The sequence below is a fragment of the Natator depressus genome, chromosome 5, assembly GCF_965152275.1.
Source record: "Natator depressus isolate rNatDep1 chromosome 5, rNatDep2.hap1, whole genome shotgun sequence".
Classification (NCBI taxonomy): Eukaryota; Metazoa; Chordata; order Testudines; family Cheloniidae; genus Natator; species Natator depressus.
The window spans coordinates 14,517,245-14,540,151 of record NC_134238.1 but is presented as its reverse complement, the minus strand read 5'-3'; the positions used below and the strand labels follow the sequence as shown (position 1 = coordinate 14,540,151).

Sequence of the window (22,907 nt, the reverse complement as noted above, 5' to 3'; positions counted from 1 at the left end):
CAATCCCCAATTTTTGCCCCAGATCTCTAAATGGCCCCCTCAAGGATTGAACTCTCAACCCTGGGGTTAGCAGGCCAATGCTCAAACCACTGAGCTATCCCTCCCCCCACCTTGTACTCTGCTTTCACTAGTGCATCTACTTTACAACACATGGCTATGATGAGTTTGTGATCTAACCTCCACAATCAGACTTCGCCCACATGGATATTTAACTCAGTCTCTTCTTTCTTCCTAGTAACACGATCCTTACATTGCAGTAAACATATCAGCTGGCACATACTTTCACATGCTGTACACAAGACTCCCATACCTGAATTTTAGTTCGCATATTCAATCTGACTTTGACACTGTGAGTTGCTATCTCACGGGGCTTTTCTTAAAAAGCTCTCCATGAATCAACAGCAGCCTCCAAGCCCTCTCTGCCCTTTGCTGGACAGAAATATATTTCTGTTTAAAATGGTCTGTCTTCGAGTGGGGAGCTTTTCTGTTGACAGTGTTTTTTGCTAGGAGAGGAAAGGTTGGCTTTTCCTGATAGACTGTTTATTTCATGGCAGGTGAAAAGATAAGGTCTCCGGCTGCCTCAGCTGGAGAAGAGGGATGAAACAGAATTTCAGACTGGATAGTGATAAGAAATGAAATCCATGCCTCCTACTCCACCCACACCTACACACCAAACACATAATCTTCCCTTGCTACTGGATGGACTAGATGATTCAATAGGTCTTTCCCATATCTAGTTTCCAGGATTCAGAACTCAAAGTCTAAAGCTTCATTTCAAGCCTGATAATACACCAATCAACAATGACCCAGAGGTACAGTACAGCTCCTGTACGAGTGCTAAGGGAGGTACAATGCTCAAAGGAGCTAAAGTCATTATAGCCCAAAAACTCTTCTTCCAAGGATCTGGGAACCTCCATATTCAATTCTCACTATCTGCTTCCGCTGCTATTCCTCCTCCTTAACCGAGGAGTCACCGCAGACTCCAGGAATCATCTCTTACTCTAGGAAAGTGAATGCTGACAACACCAAGGCTCAGTGACCCTGAGTTAAAAGAGCAAGAGCTTTGACAGGAAGAGCTAAGCACGTCCCCTACCTGATTGTGTTCGTGAGACGGTAAGCCCTTTCCTCTCGATGAGGAACAGCTGTCATCCAGCTGCTCACTACAATCCGCTGTCCACTGCAAAAAGGATAGAAAGGCATTGTGTAAAATAATAGCTAAGTTGGGAAAACTGTCAAATCAAACCCCTGCGTCTAGCAAAACACCATCAGACTGGGGGGAGGGATAGCTCAGTGGTTTGAGCATTGGCCTGCTAAACCCAGGGTTGTGAGTTCAATCCTTGAGGGGGCCATATAGGGATCTGGGGAAAAAATTGGGGATTGGTCCTGCTTTGAGCAGGGGGTTGGACTAGATGACCTCCTGAGGTCCCTTCCAACCCTGATATTCTATGATTCTATGTTCTTGGAACCCAAGGAAACTCTACAGTACTGACGTGTTCATGTTTGGCAAGAGGAACTGTTCACAAAAGACACTGCTGATCAGAAAATGCACTTTTTTCATGAAAAATCTTTTGCCAAAAATGAAAAAAGGAAAAAAAAAAAAGGAAATTTTCCATAAAAAAGTTGATTTTTCAGCAAAAATAAAAAAACAGAATATTTCAGCTGAAAATTGAGATATTTTGATCCAAAAATGCTGCCGTGGTGCCTCGTGCTCCCATTCTTCTCTACAGGCCAAGTTACTTGACTGGAGTACATCTGCCATGATGAACAGTGGTCTCCCCTCATGGTGAGAGATGATTGGCCCCAGCAAGTATCTTGCATTAGTGCATCATAAGAGATGTAGCCCAGGTGGGGAGACCAACCCATAGCGGATAAAGTGAACATGAGAAAACTGAACTATGACTTCCCATGAGGCACCAGAGCACGATATCCAAACCGAAATACTTCAGTTTTGGAGCATTTGTTTTTTCAAAGAAAACCTGGCATTTTCTGCTGAAAGTAGACATGTTTCATGGAAAACCCAATTTTCTGTCAAAGAACAGTTGGGATGGAAAATTGTCACCCCACCCCATTACTGAGCTCTCTCTGCTGCTCCAACTTGAGGTAAATGCTATTTACTCTGCTGATGACATCACAGAGGCTGATGCACAAAGCAAGGAGTAAGTGAATTCCACACAAGTAGAAAAAGGAATTAATCTGACCATTTAAGGATCGATGAGGACAAGGCCACAAAACATGAAGAAGGGCCAATATTAGAAACAGCCACTTCAAAAGTGACCTGTAATAAGATCTCACCCTCCTGGCAGTGGCAACACCAGGTCAACATTTTAGGTGGGTTATTATAATTGACCTTAACTGTGCCTGTGCTTATTTATTAAGGGCACTGCTGTGGCTGTTCAACATTTCAGTGAAGTCTTGTTACTGTTTTGCTGGAAAACCTTCTGCTGGAATTATGCATGTATCCCCTTAGCAATCTGAGGCACAGAAACAGCAGCCCTGGAATGAATACCTTTATGGGACAAAGAAAAGGAGGACTTGTGGCACCTTAGAGACTAACAAATTTATTTGAGCATAAGCTTTCATGAGCTACAGCTCACTTCATCGGATGCCTTTTCTTTTTGCGGATACAGACTAACACGGCTGCTACTCTGAAACCTGTCTTTATGGGACAGCTATTCTGTTATATTAACAGCTGCAAGTGGCATACTGCTGGGGCTCAAGCAATTAGGTGCTGGGGCTCAAGCAATTTTTTTACATTCATAACTGATGCAGCAAGCCCAGAGGTGCCGGGGCTATGAACTGCCAAGCCGAGAGGTGCCGGGGCTATGAACTGCCAAGCCCTGGCACAAATAAAGCAGAAGTTACATTTATTTTACTCTCACTTTATTCTCTCTTGTTTTCTTCTGACTAGAGCAGCATCCCAAGTGCCCCACTGGCAGAAATGCCACTGCTGTAGGACTTCAAGGGCTAGGGTAAGGAAATGGAGACTATAGCCAATTCATGATACACAGTAGCATTTAACACCTCCACCCCTTTCTAGGTACTTATAGTAAATATCCTCCATCACTGTACTATCTGAGCACTTCGGACATGTCAGCGAATGAATTTACCCTCGCAACACCTCTGTTGGGAAGGAAAACATTATTAAACTCATCGAGAATTGAGGCACAGAGAGTACCAGTGACTTGCCCGAAGATATAGTCTAAGGCTATGTCTACACTACAAGTGCTACCGCGGTTGCGCTGCAGGTATGCCGCAGTAGTGTAGATGCTTGCTACAGTGATGGAAGGGTTTTTTCCACCACTACAGTAAATTCATCCCCTCGAGAGGCAGTAGCTAAGTCAATAGAAGAATCCTCCTCCTTGGGCTCCCAAGCACTCTCAGTCATTCTCGTGAAGTTGCACCATCGCCCCATTCTGCTTCTCTCCTTCCCCATCTACAGATGCTGCCCATATAACATCGTGGAGCCTACATATTGCTTGGGTGGTCTAAGGAGCCATGAATAGTTTTGTTAATAAGAAGTGCTATGGACAAATGCCTCCTTTACACTGAAACCTGTGGAGATCTGAGCTCACTATACTATATATATTATTAAAAACTCCAGTCCTCATTCAGAACCACGGCTGGTGCTTATTGGATATTGTTTCATAAGTGAAACAGCGACAGGACACAGGGAGGGAATTCAGGCTCCTATTCTGCCCGACCTCCTTTCGCTGCTGGCTACAACACAGAATCAATTCACAATCATATCCTTCATAATGGTCCTTGAGCACATCTGGCTCGAGGTGGGGCCTTCTCAGTTCACAGACCACCTCCTCTCTATGGAACTGTCTCCCTGGGCACATTTGCCCAAGTCCCTCTATAGCAGTCATCAAGGCCTTTCTCATCAGGTTAGTTCATTTTGAGTTATTTTGCTATGTCAGCCCTCATTCTCCTAATTTTTTCCTGTTGACAGAACAGCTGCTTCCTTCTGAGCCACTGGGGCTACAACTGTCACTGGCTTGGTTTCTGCACATATCTTCCCCCAGGATATATCGTGATACACACCGTGTAAAAGCAGAACAAGATGCAGAATCTAACCAACCCTACGTTCCTCTTTGAAATTATAGTTAAAAGTGACCAACTCCCAGCCCAACCCAACCCAGCTCAACTCGATGGGGCAGATTAGGGGTGTAAGGAAGTCTCTAGAGCAGCTCTGCCACCCTGCTCCCTGCATTGCATTCTGAGCAGGGAAATGCCAATGCACCTCCCAGTGCATGGTCCCTTGCTGTTATTCACTCATGATCCAACATCAGTCACAAAGGAAACAAGTCTCTCTGGGCTGTCACCACGGCAGGGCTCTTTACAAGGCACTTCCACGCGGAGAGAGAGAGTTGTCTTTTTAGTGGTGTTTGAAAGCCATTTGACTTCCAAGATCACATCGCTGCAAAAGCAGCCCCTCCTATAAAATGCAGCAACACAAACATTGCTTTCACTGTCGCTTCACTACCGACACAGATTATTCTGTGTGACAAGTTGGCAAACCGAACTACAATGCCCAATACGTTACTAAATCGCTTCCTGAACCTCCACCAGGATGGGAAGCCTGCACATCCTTTGAAGACGTGGAAAACTGGAAAAAGACCCAGACTTTAAGGCTAGAAAGGGCCATTTGTGATCATCTAGTCTGATCTCCTGCATATCACAGGCCACAGAACCTCACCCACCCACTCCTGTAATAGACCCAAAACATCTGGCTGAGTTACTGATGTCCTCAAATCATGATTATATGTCTTCACGTTACAGAGAATCCAACATTTACATTAGTTTCAACCCGCAAGTGACCTGCGCCCATAGGTGAAAATCCACCCGGGTCTCTGCCAACCTGACCTGAGGGAAAATTCCTTCCTAATCCCAAATATGGTGAGCAGTTAGATCAGGGATGGGCAAACTTTTTGGCCCGAGGGCCACATCGGGGTTGCAAAACTATATGGAGGGCCAGGTAGAAAAGGCTGTGCCTCCCCATACAGCCGGGCCACTGCCCCCGATCTGCCCCCTCCCACTTCCCGCCCCTTGACTGCCCCCCTCAGAATCCCCGACCCATCCAACCTCCCTTGCTCCTTGTCCGCTGACCACCCCCTCCCGGGACCCCCTGCTCCTAACTGCCCCCTCCGGAACCCCATGCCCTATCCAACCCACCCTGCTCCTTGTTCCCCTGACTGCCCCGACCCCTATCCATACCCCCACCCCCTGACAGGCCCCACGGGACTCCCACGCCTATCCAACCGCTCCCTGCTCCTTGTCCCCTGACTGCTCCCCCCCCCGAACCCTCGACCCATCCAACCCCCACTGCTCCCTGTCCCCTTACCATGCCGGAGCCAGCCACACCGCCGCGCTGCCCAGCAGGAGCGGCGAGCCAGAGCGCTGGCGGCGCAGTGAGCTGAGGCTGCGGGGAGGGGAACAGCAGGGGAGGGGCCGGTGGCTAGCCTCCCCAGCCAGGAGCTCAGGGGCCGGGCAGGATGGCCCTGCGGGCTGGATGTGGCCCGCGGGCCACAGTGTGCCCACCTCTGAGTTAGATCATGAGCATGTTGGCAAGACCCACCAGCCAGACACCTGAGAAAGAATTCTCTGTAGTAACTCAGAGCCTTCCCCATCTAGTGCCCCATCTCTGGGCAATGGAGATATTCACTACTAGCAGTTGCAGATGGGCCACATGCCATTGTAGGCAGTTTCATCATACCATCCCCTCCATAAGCTTATCAAGCTCAGTCTTGAAGCCAGTTAGGTTTTTTGCCCCCACTGCTCTCCTTGGAAGGCTGTTCCAGAACCTTACTCCTCCAGTGGTTAGAAACCTACATCTAATTTCAAGCCTAAACTTGTTGATGGCCAGTTTATATCCATTTGTTCTCATGTCAACATTGGAACTTAACTTAAATAACTCCACTCCCTTCCTGGTATTTATCCTGATGTGTTTATACAGAGCAATCATACCTCCACTCAGCCTTCGTTTGGTTAGGCTAAACATGCCAAGTTCCTTTAGTCTCCTCTCATAAGGTAGGTTTTCCATTCCTCTGATCATCCTAGTAGCCCTTCTCTGCACCTGTTCCAATTTGAATTCATCTTTCTTAAACATGGGAGACCAAAACTGCACACAGTATTCCAGATGATGCCTTATATAATGGTAATAACACATCCCTCTCTCTACTGGAAATACCTCGCCTGATGCATCCCAGGAGTGCATTAGTCTTTTTCAGGGCTGCATCATATTGGCAGCTCAGAGACATCCTGTGATCGAACAATACACCCAGGTCTTTCTCCTCCTCTGTCACTTCCAATTGATATGCTCCCAGTTTATAGCAAAAATTCTGGTTATTAGTCCCTAAATGCATAACCTTGCACTATTACATTTCATCCCACTTCTATTATTCCAGTTTTCAAGGTCCTCCAGATCTTCTTATAGGATATTCCAGTCCCTCTCCATATTGGCAATACTTCCCAACTCTGCATCATCTGCAAATTTTATTAGCACACTCCCACTTTTCATGCCAAGGTCATGAATGAAAATATTAAATAAGATTGGTCCCCTGGTGATTCAGGACTTCTAGTGACCTCACTGTGAGAGGCATGGACACACAACCAAAACAAAACCCTTTCACCCTGATGCCTGCTGCCCTTTGGGTTTCGGTGTGAGTAGCCACCATGGCCTCAGGCACAGCAGAAAAGCTAAATACAAGCTACAGAAAGAAAAGCCAACCATGGAAGCAAACAAATGCACAGAGAGTGGAACCACAAGACCAAGTCTTTCTATGATGACTGGAAGGCTCACAGAAATCAGAGCAGTTAAAGGTTGGAATGTGTCTTCTATTCCATCCCTCTGCCAGGGTGGGATTTCTCCTGACAGTACACTCTCCCATACATCCAAAAGGATTATTTTTAAATAAATCATGTTTGGCACACAGACTGTCTTTTTGTTCTGTTTGTACAGCGCCTAGCACAATGGGGTCCCGGTCCATGACAAGGGCTCCTAGGAGCTACTGCAATACAAAAATAAATGACTGTAACAAAGAAAGGGACCCAAACACACCTTGACCTTGGTGTATTCAATATCCAGCTCCAAACCTAGGTATGAAATTGGATGCTTAAATCCATTTTCAGTTTTAAATTACTACTGAGGGCAGTACCAATAGTTAAAGATATGGTCTTAGGGGCAGGGACTGCATCTGTGTACTGTCTTAAGTACTTACATAGGCCCTCTCTCCAGAGCATCTGAGCGCCTCACAATCTCTCATGCATTTATTCACACAGCATCCCTGTGAGGCAGGGAAGTGCTACTGTTCCCACTGTACAGATTGGGAACTGAGACACAGAGTGATTTGCCCAAGGCCATACAGATAGCCTGTGACACAGCAGGGACTTGAACCCAGGTCTAGTCTAGCGCCCTAACCACTGGACCATCCTTCCTCTCAAACGTATCTCTACCATTTTACATGCTCGGAATGCGCCTAGCACAAGGTAGCACTGTAATACAAACCAACAATTTCGCTCAGGAGACAGCTCTCGTTTTTTATGACGTTCCGCCCAAATTGTCCATTTTAAAAATTACATCCCTAGTATGTAACTTTCTAGTTTTATTTCTAGTTGTACCCCTTCCACTGACAACCCCAAACCACTCCTCCCTTAGACAATCCCTCTCTCTCCTGGGCCTTTGCACCCTTCCAAACCAGAAATATATCAGGTGTCTTAGCAAAAAATGGCAATTTTGCAATAAGCCCGCAGGTCACTGAATGAGCAGCAGCCATACGCATCCATTTATGGAGGTTTCTGTGCCATGTGCTGCATTTGATCATGAATCAGTGTGCTCCCAAATATCAGTGGGAGCTACCCTTAGAATCAATGCAGCACAGGTCTTTAGGTTCTAACAAGCACTTTTCAATTGCTCAACACATCACCACGCTTCACAGGTGCTGACTCCGGGGGTGCTCCCGGGCTGGAGCACCCACGGGGAAAAAGAAAGGTGGGTGCTGAGCAACCACCAGCAGCCCCCCTGATCAGCTCCTCCCCCCCAGCTCCTCCCACCTGCTGTGATCAGCTGTTCAGCGATGTGCAGGAGGCACTGGGGGGGGGAAAAGGGGAGGAGCAAAGGCGGGGCATGCTCCGGGGAGGGGGCAGAACAGGATGGGAAAGAAAGAGGTGGGGCGGGGGTGGAGCGGCGGCAGGAAGAGGAAGGGTTGGGCTTTGGGGGAAGGGGTGGAGTGGGGACAGGATCTGGGGCGGAGCAGGGGCCGAGCACCCCCTGGCACAATAGAAAGTCAGCACCTCTGCCAAGCTTAATATCCCTCAGCCAGTATTACTGCAACACATCCCATTCAGACGGGTCAAGACAAAACAGTCCATACGGGGCGTGGGTCGCTGTGTTTTTGCTGGTGGTGCAATGAGTAGGGGCGGGAAGGGAATTGCATAGTTCTTTGCAAAAGTATCGCTCTCTTGGCCCCCTCTGTAATCTAACAAAGCACCCACCTGCAGTACAGAGCAGTCACTCCTTCCTAACAACTCCATCAGAGCAGCAGATTGCTGATCAGAGCCACAGAAGCCAGCTCTCCACTCTATCTTCCATGCGCACAGATTTTCTTCTTCCTCCCACCAGTAGGAGCAGCAATTCCCAGCCCCAGTTCATCAGAGCAGAAACTCCAGCCCTTTGTGCCCTGAGAGCTGATATTTATGAGAAGACAGAATTTCTCTTCAAATTGAAACTCAGAGGTGTTTCTACAGAAGCTAAAACATTAGGGCTATTTTGGGAACCTCTGCTGAAGAATGTAATTGACAAAAGATCTTTACTAGCCATCTCAAGGAGCAAGAATCTGCCAGTGCACTATCCCCCCCACCCTTCACTGCCAAGATCTGTAGATGCCCGCTTAGCTAAATGCACATAACATGTATCCAAACCCGACAGCCCATCTCCTAGAGAGCAGGACACCATTTCATGGTGACCCCACATCTTGGTTTAACTCCTCATGTCCAGTTGCACTAACCTGCGAGATGTTGGACTGTGTTTTCTCACTCTCCCCGTCCCCTTCCGTTTTGTCGGTCAGCAGACCTTGGACTTGGTACTCAAGGACGTAGCTGTCAATGAACCTCTCCAGCTCTTCGATTTCCTGAGATCGGCTACTCCCTGCCTCAGAGGAGGCAGAGGCCACAGAGGAGCTTTCCATCACTCCAGGGAAGGAACTGAGAATGGAGGGGGCCTGGGAAAAGAGAGAAAATACAAATTAATTCCTTGTCCTCTGCATAAAGCCACAAGTCTGACAAGCAAAATACTTTACATACACACTCACAAACACATGTAACACACACACACGCTGCATTCTCCCTTAGGTGACAGTCACAAGCATGTGCCTTCATATTTCAAAACACCTATTAAGTACAAAAAGAAGTCCAGTTACAGAAGCAATGTACCAAAGCCCCAATACACTGGTTAGTGAGTACAGTGCCTTCTGTTGAATGCTCCTGTGTTACAGTTACACGAACTTCCAACAGCAGGGCTAAAAGAGAACGTAAGCCTTAATGCTACTCAAATCTTTCCTTCACAAGAACTCGAGTGGCAGACACACATGTTCTAAAGCAGAAGATCCAGAATGCTATTCTCCATAACCAAGCAGTGAAAGATACACTGGCCTGAAACTGCTCTTTGCAGCACTGAACCAATACCAAACAAGGACTGCTAGAAAGGCGAAGCAGTGACAGTTATAAATTTCAATACAGAACAAAGAAAGTGAAGGAAAAAGGCTAGAAATGCTTTTTTTTTTCTTCCCTACCAGAAAGCTGAAAACATAGTCACCCCCCTGTGCCTGTCTGGCACAATCTAGTCCATAATGTATTACCCAGATCCAAGGAAAGAAATGCTGACAAAGGTTTAAGTTCAAATTTGTCATTACAGCACCTTCGCCTGTAAGGGTCTATGTACAGTACAGCTGAAATGATGAAGAGCACATTCATTACTATTCTAGTTGTACTGCTGACAAATGGACAACATGGCACCAGGTCACAGCTGGGAACGACACACAGGAATGTGAGGAGTCCAGGGGGAGCATACATAATTAAAGGAATCTATAGTATACTGGTAGAAAACAAAATGCTACCTCAGCGTCTGTGACGGCAAGTGGTACAGCCAGGAGATGGTCAAAGATGTGGTGAGTGCAACGGAACAGAAAGGTCAACCTGGGTTCTATTTTGCATGTTGTTGGTAGCTAAAAATTTAATTATTAGAGGGGAAAAAAACCCCAATTTCTTCATGAGCCCATTTGCTGGAAACCACAGGGGAAAGCAGTGGGTGGTTTGGATCTCATTAGTCTCAGTCTGAACTTACACACCAGAGCAGCACTAGGAGGTAAGCAATTTATTGCTGTCTCCAGAGAAAGAACACACAATCCCCTTTACACATAAAACCTTGTTCATTGGTGGTGATAGTTTTGTTCCTAGCCTGTGCTGGAATGGCACTGAATGGTGAAGTTAATGGAAGTTCAGGACACTTAGCTCTGCTCACAAATCAAGCCTTCATGTTATACACGATGGGGCATACCATATATTTATCCCATTGTACAGTGCACCTCCAGTCACAGCCTGACTTGAAGGTCCCATGAGGAAACCGTGGATTTAATTTGAGGTTGGTGCTACTTATTCATAAAATCATTCCTAAGTTTGCTGATTTCTAGACAGCAGATAAATCTGCTCTGAAGGAGTTGTTGATTTCATAGCCTCTCATTTCCACACAGGGAAATGCCCTGCGTCCTTGCCTTTAAGTCCATCTTTGTGATAGAAACAAGATTTGCCATATAGGATAGAATCATAGAAATGCAGGGCCGGAAGGGACCTCAAGAAGTCCTTTAGTCTTCCCCTCCCTCCATGCTGAGGCAGACTAGACCATCCCTGACAAGCATTTGTCTAAACTGTTCTTAAAATCATCCAGTGATGGGGATTCCACAACCTCCCTAAGTAATATGTTCCAGTGTTTAATTACTCTTATAATTAGAAAGTTTATATAACCTAATATATAACCTAAATCTCCCACGCTGCAAACTAAGCCAATTACTTCTTGTCCTATCCTCAGTGGACATGGAGAACAGTTGATCACCAACCTCTTTTTGGCAACCTTTTACATATTTGAATACTATCATGTCCCCCCCTCAGCTGTCATTTCTCTAGATTAAACATGCGAAATTCTTTCAATCTTTCCTCAGAGGTCAGGCTTTCTAAACTTTTTATAATTTTTGTTGCTCTCCTCTAGACTCTCTTCAACTTGTCCACGTCTTTTTTAAAGTGTGGTATCCAAAACAGTTTTCCAGTACTCCAGCAGAGGCCTCACCAGTGCCGAATAGAGCAGGCCAATTACCTTCCACATCTTACATGTGACACTTCTGTTACTACACGCCCAGAAGTAGATTAGCTTTTTTCACAACTGCATCACATTGTTATATCACTCATACGCAATTTGTGGTTCACTGTAACCCTGAGATCCTTTTCAGCAGTACTATCATCTAGCTAGTCATTCCTCATTTTGTAATTGTGCTTTTGATTTTTTTCCCTAAGTGTAGTACTTTGCATGTCTGTATTGAATTTCATCTTATTTCAGACAAATTTTCCAATTTATGAAGATCATTTTGAATTCTAATCCTGTCCTCCAAAGTGCTTGCAGCATTTCACAGTTTGGTGTCTTATGCAAATGTTATAAGCATACTCTCTACTCCATCATCCAAATCATTAATTTAAATATTGAATAGTGCCAGACTCAGGAAAGACCCCTGCAGAACCTCACTAGATATGTCCTCCCACTTTGTCAGCAAACCATTGATAACTATGCTCTGAGCATGGTCTTTCAAGCAGTTGTGCACCAACTTTATAATGAATTTATCTAGATCCTATTTCCCTAGTTTGCTTATGAGAATGTCATGTAAAACTGTGTCAAAAGCCTTACTACAAATCAAGATATATCACATCTACTGTTTCATCCTATTCACTAGACTGGTAACCCTGTCAACAAAAGAAATTGAGTTAGTTTGGCAAAATTTGTTCTTGACAAATCCATGCTGGCTATTCCTTATAACTCTGTTATCCTCCAGGTGCTCACAAACTGATTATTCAATAATTTATTCCAGTATCTTTCCAGGTATGGAAGTTAGACTGACTAGTCTATTATTCCCCGGGTCCTCTTCATTCCCCTGTATAAAGAGAGGTATTATGTTTGCCCTTCCCCAGTCTTCTGGACCTTTACCCATCCTCCATGAATTCTCAAAGATAATTGCTAAGGGTGCCAAGATTCCTTCAGCGATTTCAATACGAACCTGAGGATGAATTCCATCAGGCCCTCCTGACTTGAATACATCAAACTTACCTAAATATTGTTTAACCTGGTTTTTCCCTATTTTAGGTTGTGTTCCTTCCCCCTTGTTATTAATATTAATTGTGTTGAGTATCTGGACACCGTTAACCTTTTTAGTGAAGTCTGAAGCAAAATAGATATGAAACACCTCAGCCTTCTTGATGTCATCAGTTATTAGCTCTCCTTCTCTGTTAAGTAGTGGACCTACACTTTTCTCCATCTTTCTCCTGCTCTTAATGTATTTAAAGAACCTCTTCTTATTGCCTTTTATGGCCCTTGATAGATGTAACTCATTTTGCGACTCAGCCTTTCTGATTTTGTCCCTACATGTTTGTGCCATTCTTTTGTACTCCCTAGCAATTTGGCCATTTTTCCACTTCTTGAAAGTAAATTTTAAAAACCTACAAAGTCATTAAAGAGCTCCTGATGGAGCCATATTAGCCTCTTACTATTCTTCCTATCCTTCCCTTGCAGTTGTGCCTTTAATATTGTCTCTTTCAGAAACTGCCAGCTCTCCTGAGCGCCTTTTAACCCTTAGATTTTCTTCCCACATGACCTTACCGACCAGTTCTCTGAGTTTGTTGAAGTCTGCTTTTTTGAAGTCCATTGTCCTTATTCTTCTGCTCTCAGTCCTTCCTTTCCTTAGAATCATGAAATCTATCATTTCATGATCACTTTCAGCCAAATTGCCTTCCACCTTCAGATTTGTTACTAATTTCACCCCATTGGTCAGAATCAAGTCTAAAATGGCAGTCCCACTCCTTATTTCCTCCCTCTTTCTGGAACAAAAAGCTGTCCCCAATATATTTCAAGAACTCATTGGACATTTTGTGTTTTGCTGTATTATTTTTCCAACAGATGTCTGGGTAGTTACAGTCCCCCATTATTACTAGGTCTTGTGTTATGGATATTTCTGTTATTCTAGAAATGCCTCATCCACCTCCTCTTCCTAATTTGTTGATCTACCATAGACCCGTACCATGATATCACCCCTTTTTTTTTTTTTTTTTTAACCCCTTTTCTGTTTACCCAGAGACTCTCAACTGATCTACCTCCCACCTCCTTCTGGATCCTCAGAACAAGTATATATATTCTTGATGTATAATGCAACACCTCTACCCTTTTTACCCTCCCTGTCCTTCGTCAACAAGCTATACCCCTCTATAACAATATTCCAGTCATCAGACTTATCCCATCAAGACTCTGTGATACCAATTAAGTCATAATTTAGTGTATGTACTAAGACTTCCAGTTCTTTCTCTTTATTCCACATAAGAATATAGGAACAGCCATACTGGGTTAGACCAATGGTCCATCTAGCCCAGTATCCTCTCTTCCGACAGTGGCCAATGCCAGGTGCGTCAAAGGAAATGAACAGAACAGATAACCATCAAGTGTTTCATCCCCCTTCACCCATTCCCAGCTTCTGGTAAACAGAGGCTAGGGACACTTCAGACCATGGGTTTGCATCCCTGCCCATCCTGGCCTATCCTCCATGAACTTATCCAGTTCTTTTTTGAACACTGTTCTAGTCTGGCCCTTCACAACATCTTCTGGCTCAGAGTTCCACAGGGTGACTGTGAGTTGTGTGAAGAAATACTTCCTTTGGTTTGTTTTAAACCTGCTGCCTATTAATTTCATTTGGTGACCCCTAGTGCTTGTGTTATGAGGAGTAAATAACACTTCCTTATTTACTTTCTTCACACCAGTCATGACTTTATAGACCCCTTTAGTTGACTCTTTTCCAAGCTGAAAAGTCCTAGTCTTATTAATCTCTCCTCATATGGAAGCTGTTCCATACCCCTAATCATTTTTGTTGTCCTTTTCATTACCTTTTCCAATTCCAATGTATCTTTTTGGAGATAGGGTGACCAGATCTGCATGAAGTATTCAACATGTGGGTGTACTATGGATTTATATAGAAGCAATATGATAGTTTCTGTCTTATTATCTAGCCCGTGGAACACACTGCCACAAGATATCATGAATATTACGATTCTAAAAGGGAGTATAAGTTTATATGGGTAATGAGAACATCCACAGTTATATTATTAACAAGCTAAGAAAAGAAGAAATATAAACCCTCATGCTTGGCCACTGTCATTAGTTGTATACTGGGCGAGAAGAACCATTGGTCTGACTCAGTATGGCCGGTCTTATGTTCTTACGTCACACACTAGCTGACTGGGGATGGAAATGGGCAAGTCATTCCACACTTTTCCATTGTGGGGACTCAAGCACCTGCCCTCAGAAGCATATGATACTGTCCACTATAAGAGAAAGTCCGCTGTATTAGATGAAGCATTGAACTGATCCAATATGCCAATTCCTTATCCAGCCATTACCCTGGAACAGGTTTAATGTTTTCTCAATCAAAGAAACAACAATACCAGTAAAGGTCAGTGATCAGTGACTGTAAGCTTCTGCCTTTACACTGACCATTACTTAAGTGATCGGTAGAGCCCTGCGCGGATACAAAATTTGTATCCTCATCCGATCTGCAAAAATGATCCGCCGATAATAAAACGGATATCCGCCGATATGAAGCGGATATCTGCAAATTTGCAGGGCTCTAGTGATTAGTGTAGATCCCCGACCCTGGATACCTGGGATCTTTTCCCTATTTCTGCCACTACTACATGACTTGAGAAAGCCACTTAGGTATACAAGTTTGAAAATGTTCACCTAAAGCTAAGCACCTAAATAAACAACCTGAGTTTCAGGGCTGCTAAGCACTCTCACCTTCCATCCATGTCAATGAGAGCCACAGATGCTCAATGCCTCTGAAAAGGAGACCACCTATTTAGGTGCCTAATTTAAGCACACACATTTGAAAATGTTGGCCTACCTGACTTGGACAAAGTCAAACAGTAAGTCAGAAGCAAAAGATGGGAATAGAACCAAGCAGTAAGAAAGGAGGTTGGCTGCATTTCCATATTATACAGTGGCGAGAAATGTACAAATAAAATCCACAGTACAGGGTTAACTGCACTACTCTGTCTTGCCCCATCTCACGGTACTCCAGCAAATTCTGAGTGCGAATGCAAATCACAAACTAACAATAGCCTCTTAATTTTCAACCGCAAAGCACGGCAGCATTCACATGTGACAAAATAATGGAAGCCTCTTTGGATCACTCACATTGACAATGATCTAATTCAGTGGTAGGCAACTCGTGGCCCGTCAGGGTAATATGTTAGCGGGCCGCAAGACAGTTTGTTTACATTGACCGTCCGCAGGCACGGCCACCCGCAGCTCCCAGTGGCCGCAGTTCGCCGTTCTTAGCCAATGGGAACTGCAGGAAGCGGCAGCCAGCATGTCCCTGCAGCCTGCGCCGCTTCCCGCAGCTCCCATTGGCCAGGAACGGCGAATCGCGGCCACTGGGAGATGCAGGCGGTCATGCCTGCGGACTGTCAATGTAAACAAACTGTCTCACAGCCAGCCAGAGGATTACCCTGATGGGTCGTGTGCGGCCCGCAGGCCACAGGTTGCCCCCCACTGATCTAATTGCTAACAACCATTCACACCAGAAAAAGGGTCCGAATGCTTATGTCTTTGATTTCATAGGGCCTGATTCAAAATCCACTAAGTCTTTCCACTGACTTCAGTGGCTTTGGGTCAGGCTCTTAAGGTGCAACTTGTATTCTTTCCTGTTGCCTATTAATGAGAAGAAACAGGAGTTCTCACCTCTCTGTAGGCTATATATGCAGGGTTCTGTCTGCCACATTTTTTGTCACGCCCCTAATATTTTGTCTGTGTCCAACAAATTATGAAATTATGAAGCAGATTTTAAGCCACTTTGAGAGAAAAATAAAGAAGAAAAAAAAACAAAAAAAACCCTGTTCTCAACCTATCTAACTCCTGCCTTCTGTCATTTCTGCCCAGTTTTGGCATCCTTCTGAATCAGCTCAGAATGAACAGTTCTGGCTAAAGGACTTCATATGCTTACTGAATTGTTCCCAAATGTGCCCAGATTGTCAAAAAGGCTCATTATGTAGATCAATGTCACACATTAGCTCCACGAATAGGATTCCAAATCTTATTAAAAACAAAAAGAGCCTCAGAGGGAACGACACAGATAACAGGAGCTCAGCCCAGAGAGATATCATGTTTCTCACCAGTGACGCCTCTAGCTAATTCATGCTAATTATTAAATGGAAATTACAGATGTGCTCTCAAAAGAATCCTTAGCTGTGAGGATGGTGGCTATGATATATGTATGGCCTCAAGGATGTGAGAGTGAGGAGATAAATAAGTGAGGGAATCAAGAATGGGGGAAGATCTTACTGGCACACAACTGAGACAGGACTCAAGTGAGCAGAGTTGGAGGCATTTACCACCCTTTTTCATCCCAATTTCACATGGGATTCCCCCCCCCCTGCTGGAAATCTGGCAAGACATTGATGTATATCAAGGTGTGTCTTCCTGTGTCTTCCTATCCAACAGAAAGGCCCTTTTAGCCTCCACATCTGTATTTTTTATCTAGGTGCACAAAGTATATATATTACATACACAGTTCCAGTTTGTTTGAATCAGCTTTTAGTTCTAGAGGGTCGCAGGATGCAGCTTGGAAGAGCTGCATTATACAAAGTGATTTTTTTTCTGGTAAAGGAATTCCCAATTTCTTCTGCTAGCACCCAGTTTTCTCTCTCTATCTATAAGTGCAGCAGTTCACTAGTGCCACACTAGCCTGATCGTTATGGCAGGGGGCAGTAGAGCACTAGTGTAGACACTTCATGTTTTCCTATATTTTTCTCAAGCCTCTGTGTTTACTGCTCCCCGTCTCCTCCCACTTCCAGCTTCACGCCTTCTTCTATGCCGCATCCTTCACTGGACAGGTCTCCCAATTATTGTTCAACCAAGTGCCCTCCCTCTCCTATTTCAAGTCACCTTCACAAACCTCATCTGTACCAGGCATGTCTGCCTGCCAGTCTTGGTTTGTTCATCACACTACATATTTGGGCCTTCAGAACATGAGCTCTTCTGGGCAGGGACCTTTTTGTTTGCATAATTATTTATTTTTGCTTTGCACATCTTGTATCTGTTTTCAAGTGCCACATACACTTACATTGCTGATGAACAACAGTCACGCACATGGACAAATCTGTGGGGCCCCTGACCTGGTGCTGTAAAAGTTTCACAGGCCCCTGACACAGCATTCATTCCATGCGTAACAGCTTGCGGATCTGATGAAAATCCCTGGGACATCTGCTTCCTGGCATAAGAATTCCAATAAGACTGGGATTTCAAAATTCACTCCATTGAGCTGGTCTCAGGCAGGTCACCCCTAAAGAAATGGGATTGAGATCCTGGGATTCAATCGGCAGCACCTTCCCCTTAACAATCCCTTTGGTAGCAGATAAAATTAAAGACAGGCAGGCTCTCTCATCACAGCAGGAAGCCAGTAACGGCTAAATCAATTCAACTAAATCGGGAAAGGCTTTCCTCCCAGTATTGATGCCTGGCTTCTCTCTCCCCTCTCATAAATGAAGTACTACAATGCACTGCCCCAGGCAACAGTTAACCCACCATATACTTGCTATATTGGCTGCATCTACCAGCTACAGAAGGATGTATAACACTAAGGTTTGGGGCTAGTCTACACTAGAAGCATGACAGCAGCACAGCTGTGCCGCTGTAGCACATCTGGCAGGGTTATCACCTGGCCAGTACGTGACTGGTCTGGCTGTTTTTTTTTATGGATTTGCCAGTTGCCAGAAAAATAATTTAATCTGCCAGGTTTTGTTTTTTTTTTTTAACATGGTTTTAAAGATTTGCATTATCATCACAATTCTCTGGGCTATCTAATATTAAAAGTTTCTGCATCCAGCTAAAGATGATGCAGTGTTCCCAATTCTGCAGTTTCAGCGACAACAGATCAAAACTGTTGAAAATACAGCAGCTGTCTGCCCACCAACATGCAAGCGCGCTAAGTCACATGAGATTGAGGAGACATGCAATGTTACCAATCTTATCTATGTGTGTTATCTCTCTAGATACTGCAAGTGGCTGTTGGGAGGGGTTATGGAGTTGCCTTGTGTTTGGGGTTGCAACAGGCTTGCCTTGTGGGGAAGTGGGTGCCTTTTTTTTTTGCATTTCAAAAGGTGGTAGGTAACTAACGTCTGGGGAAGATGGTCTATGCCGACGGGAGACAGCTTTCCCGTTGGCATAATAAAACCGCCTCCGTGAGAGGCGGTAGCAATGTCAGCAAGAGAAGCTCTCCCTCTGCCACAGCGCTGTTCACACTCTTGCTAAGGTCGGTGTAATTTACGTCATTCAGGGTGATGGCTTATTCACACCCCTGAGCGATGTAAATTATAGCAACGTAAGTGGTAGTGTGTACAAGCCCTTGGTCGACACTGCCAACTTATGTCAGTATAACTAAGTCACACGCTGGTATGGAAAATTCACACCCCTAAGCGACAAAGTTATACTGCACTGACCTACTCCCGGGTTTAGACAGCACTAGGTTGATGGGTGGGCTTCTCCCATCAACATAGCTACTGCCTCTGGAGGTGGAGTATCTATACTAACTGGAGAAGCTCTCCCATCGGCATAGGTAGCATCTTCACTTAGCACTACAGTGGTGCTGTAAGTGTAGACAAGCCCTAGATATATACAATAAATGGCAATATGATGAGTAAATATTTTAGAAGAGCTTTCCCTATAGCACTATTTCCATTATTATGAATATCACCCAAACCACGGTTATACTTATCAACATGACAGCTTGTGGAATGAAATGGTCAGAGAAAAAGGATGCGGATCGCACTTGCCGGCTACTAGCCCTACGCTCTATCTGATCTAGTGGATAGTGTCTCCAACTGAGAATCAAGAGACCTGGGATTATATAATCCTGCCTCTGCCACTGGCTTGCAGTGTGAACTTGCGCAAATCATTTACAGCAACTTCCTTATGCTTTGGCTTTGCCGTCTGTAAAATAGGCATCATAATGCTAAACGCCCCCCGCTTTCTGTTAAGTGCTTTAAGAGATCTTACTCCATGGTACCCCTTACGCTTGGAACAGCCTTTAATCAGGCTTTAAATTAGAATGTATTCATCAGGCTTCCCTCTCCACTTCAATCAAATGAGTGTGTTACAACATTTAAAAAAAAAATTGACCCATAAAGGGGTACATTCAACCAAGAAGAGGACAAGAAGCACTCAGCGAAGTCTGCAGCAGGGGAGATTCAGGTTAGACAGCTGGAAAAAACTTTCTAACTATAAAGGATAGTTAAGCACCGGAACAGGTTAGCTAGGGAGGTTATGAAATCCCTATCACTGGAGGTTTTTAAGAACAGGCAAGCCAAACACCTGTCAGGGATGGTCTTAGTATATTTAATCCTGCCTCAGCATGGGGGGGATGGACTAGTCCAGGGTTTCTTAGCCCATGGTCAGGAGCCAAAATTGGGTCACCAGAATGTTTCAAAGGGTCGCGTGGCAGCCTCCTGTCCCATGGGGCTGGCTGGGCTCCCCTCCCTGCTCCGAGCACTGCAACCTCTGGGGTCTCAGGGCCACTCAGGTGTGGCCCAGCCATCAGGATGGCAGTCCGGGAAGGCCAAATTTGAGTGAGTGGCACGGCAACCCCATGAGCCAGGTCACAACTCCACTCACACAGATTTGGTCCAGTCAGGGGGGGCGCAGCCAAACCTGAACAGCGCTGCAACCCCAGAGGGTTTTTGCTCAGAGGGTTCCCTGAGCCAATTTCCTGGTTTAAATAGCCCGTGTGGACCAATCAGGTGGTTTCTTTTGCTCTGGCCTCTTCAGGCAGTATATCCTGTAATGCCTAACCCTCCAGTAATTATTGGATACCACTCTGTGTGGCAGTGTGGAGACACCAGGACCCCATAACCTTCGGTTCTAGACTCACGGAGCCTTGCCATGTCCAGCTGTTATGCCAGTCATTTAGGGTACAAGCTCTTTGGGAGTGGTAACTGCCTTCTAAGTGTTTTCAATGAAGCACATGGCCTGCGTGAAGGCATTATCAAATAATAATACAGGGATGAAAAAAGCTATGTAAGTGCAAATCATTAATAATATTCATTAATTTAAGCAGAGATTTGTTCTACATAAGCAGAAAGAGCAGACACTACGATGGTTCCTTTATACTTACTGAATGAGTGCAAAGACAGCAGATGTTTTTATACAGTATGTTTATTCCTTTGGTAATAGGATGTGCATAAGGAGAGCTCAGATGGCATGTGCTTGGTCATGTGTTCCACTAGGGGGAGCACGGAAGCAGCATCAGCAAGAGAGGCCAGACCACCTGGCAAGCCTATGAGTGGCTGCACAAAAATCCAGGCTGGGACAGGAGAAAATAAGCAAGGCCAGACAGAGAAAGCGCCGCAGGTTCCCATCCCCGGCAAGGCTGTCTCAATGCTTGCACAGAATTGGAGGAGGCTGAAGGGAAGAAGAGGAAAAGACACAGAGAATAGGGTGACCAGGTGTCTGGTTTTCGACTGGAACACCCAGTCGAAAAGGGATCCAGAGGGCTCTGGTCAGCACCGCTGACCAGGCCACTGACTGTCTGGTGCTGGCGGTGCCGGTGTCACACAGCAGGGCTGGCAGGCTCCCAGCTAGCCTTTGCGCTGCACGGCTCCCGGAAGCAGCGGCATGTTCACCCGCCAGCTCCTACACGTAGGGGCAGCCAGGGGGCTCCGCACGTTGCCCTCGCCCCAAGCACCACCCCCAAAGCTCCCATTGGCCAGGAACCGCGCCCGCGGACAGGGCAGCGCGCAGAGCCGCCGGCTGTGCCTCCGTGTAGGAGGTAGAGAGGGGGACATGCTGCTGCTTCCGGGAGCTGCTTGAGGTAAGCGCTGCCTAGATCCTGCACCCCTGAGGTACCCCCCCCGCGCCCCAACCCCCTGCCCCAGCCCTGATCCCCTTCCCACCCTCTGAACCTCTCAGTCCCAGCCTGGAGAATCCTCCTGCACCCCAAACCCCTCACCCCAGCCACGGCCCAGAGCCCTCAACCCCCCCCCCCCCCACAACCCCTCGGTCCCAGCACAGAGCACCCTCCTACACCCCAAACTCCTCATCCCCAGTCCGCACCCCCAACCAGAGTCCTCACCCCTCCTGCATCCCAACCCCGTGTCCCAGCCCAGAGCCCCTTCCTGCACCCTGAACCCCTCAGCCCCAACCCAGAGCCCCCTCCTGCACCCTAAATCCCACATCCCTGGCCAGAGCCCACACCCCCAGCCAGAGTCCTCATCCCCTCCTGCACCCCAACCCCCTGCCCCAGCCCAGAGCCCCATCCTGCACCCTGAACCCCTCATTTCTGGGCCCACCCTGGAGCCCTCACCCCCAGCCAGAGCCCTCACCCCGCCCCTGAGCCAGTCCAGTGAAAATAAGCAAGTGAGTGAGGGTGAGGAGAGTGAGCAACAGAGGAAGGGGGGATGGAGTGAGCGGGGGCAGGCCTCGGAGAAGGGGCGGGGGAAAGGTGTTCGTTTTTGTGCGAGTAGGAAGTTGGCAACCCTGATAGAGAATCCAATTAGGAAAAGGCTGGGGGTGGGGAGAAAGAGAACAACATATGGGGAACTCATAAGGGGAGGCAAAGCAGGAGAATTAAGGTGGAGTGAATTTTGACAAAGATACATGAGGTATTTAAAAAACATTTCCCCGTTCCCCCCACCTTGGGAAAGGAAATCCCCAAGCCCCCCTCCAAGCCCAGAGGCTGTCCCTGCGTTTTACTTTTTCTGTCCCTCCCAAAGACTTACCTTGCAGCAACCCAGATGCTTCCAGAACAGCCAGAGAGTAGCTGCATTGCAGGGTGACAAGAGATGCTCTGTCCCACTAGGTCTGAGCAGAGTTACTTGGACTTCTCTGCTTCTGCCCACAGTCCTGGCTCATCAGTCTCCCTGCAGAGAAGGGCCCTCTCTGGTCATTAGGCCCAAAAGCTGCTGCCTTAGCACTCCCATTGGCTTGGTCTTTCTGCCTGCACTGACTGATTTCTTTTTGCAACCAGTCCATGCTCCAGCTCAGTGTATAACCAACCAAATGAAACTCTGGCACGCGGTGGTCATCCAAACCTAGTACAAAGCAAACCACGGCACGCTTGCTTCCCTGCTCCTACCCAAGGCAGAGCCCAGGCTTGCTTACAGTTTGGATGTTCGCAATAGTGACAGGTGCTAATGGTAAGATCATCATCAACCTTACACTGGCTCCACCGAAAGCAAAGAAACTGGTTTTAACATGTTGCGAACATCAGCATCAATTTCTTATCAACCGGTGGCATGCAACTGAATGCAATTAGGCAGCCCTGTTTTCCATATGGGAATGCCAAGTGGAAACAACCAACCGCCACCACAGCCACAGAATAATTGCTGTTGCCTAGCAGGTGGGTGGAAGAGCCTGGCAGTGCAACAGAAATGTTAAACTCCCACAGCTGAGCGGGTGGGGGCTGAGGCGAAAGGGACATAAACCTCGCCTGGTTTATGTTGGACAGCTTACGCACCCTCTAACAAAATCATAACTAAAGCTGCATGTCTGCCATGGACGTCACGGATTCCGGGACTTTCTGTGACCTCCATGGCTTCTGCAGAGGCTGGGGCAGCTGGCT

General features: G+C 46.2%; 1 protein-coding gene across 6 annotated transcripts in view; it reads right to left on the bottom strand.

Moving 5' to 3' along the window:
• The window catches only part of CTIF (cap binding complex dependent translation initiation factor), a 340,733-nt gene that overhangs the window by 246,398 nt on the left and 71,428 nt on the right, over positions 1-22,907 (bottom strand). For 3 of the 6 annotated variants that reach the window (XM_074952340.1, XM_074952344.1, XM_074952342.1), the window contains exons 2-3: positions 9,006-9,218; positions 1,094-1,177 (exon numbers count right to left, since the gene is read on the bottom strand). In XM_074952340.1, the coding sequence (XP_074808441.1) occupies positions 1,094-1,177; positions 9,006-9,185 (264 nt within the window). In that variant the 5' untranslated portion in view covers positions 9,186-9,218. Of the gene's footprint in view, positions 1-1,093; positions 1,178-9,005; positions 9,219-17,417; positions 17,439-22,907 lie in introns of those variants that run through there. The other 3 variants (XM_074952343.1, XM_074952345.1, XM_074952341.1) reach the window with 2 other exon arrangements.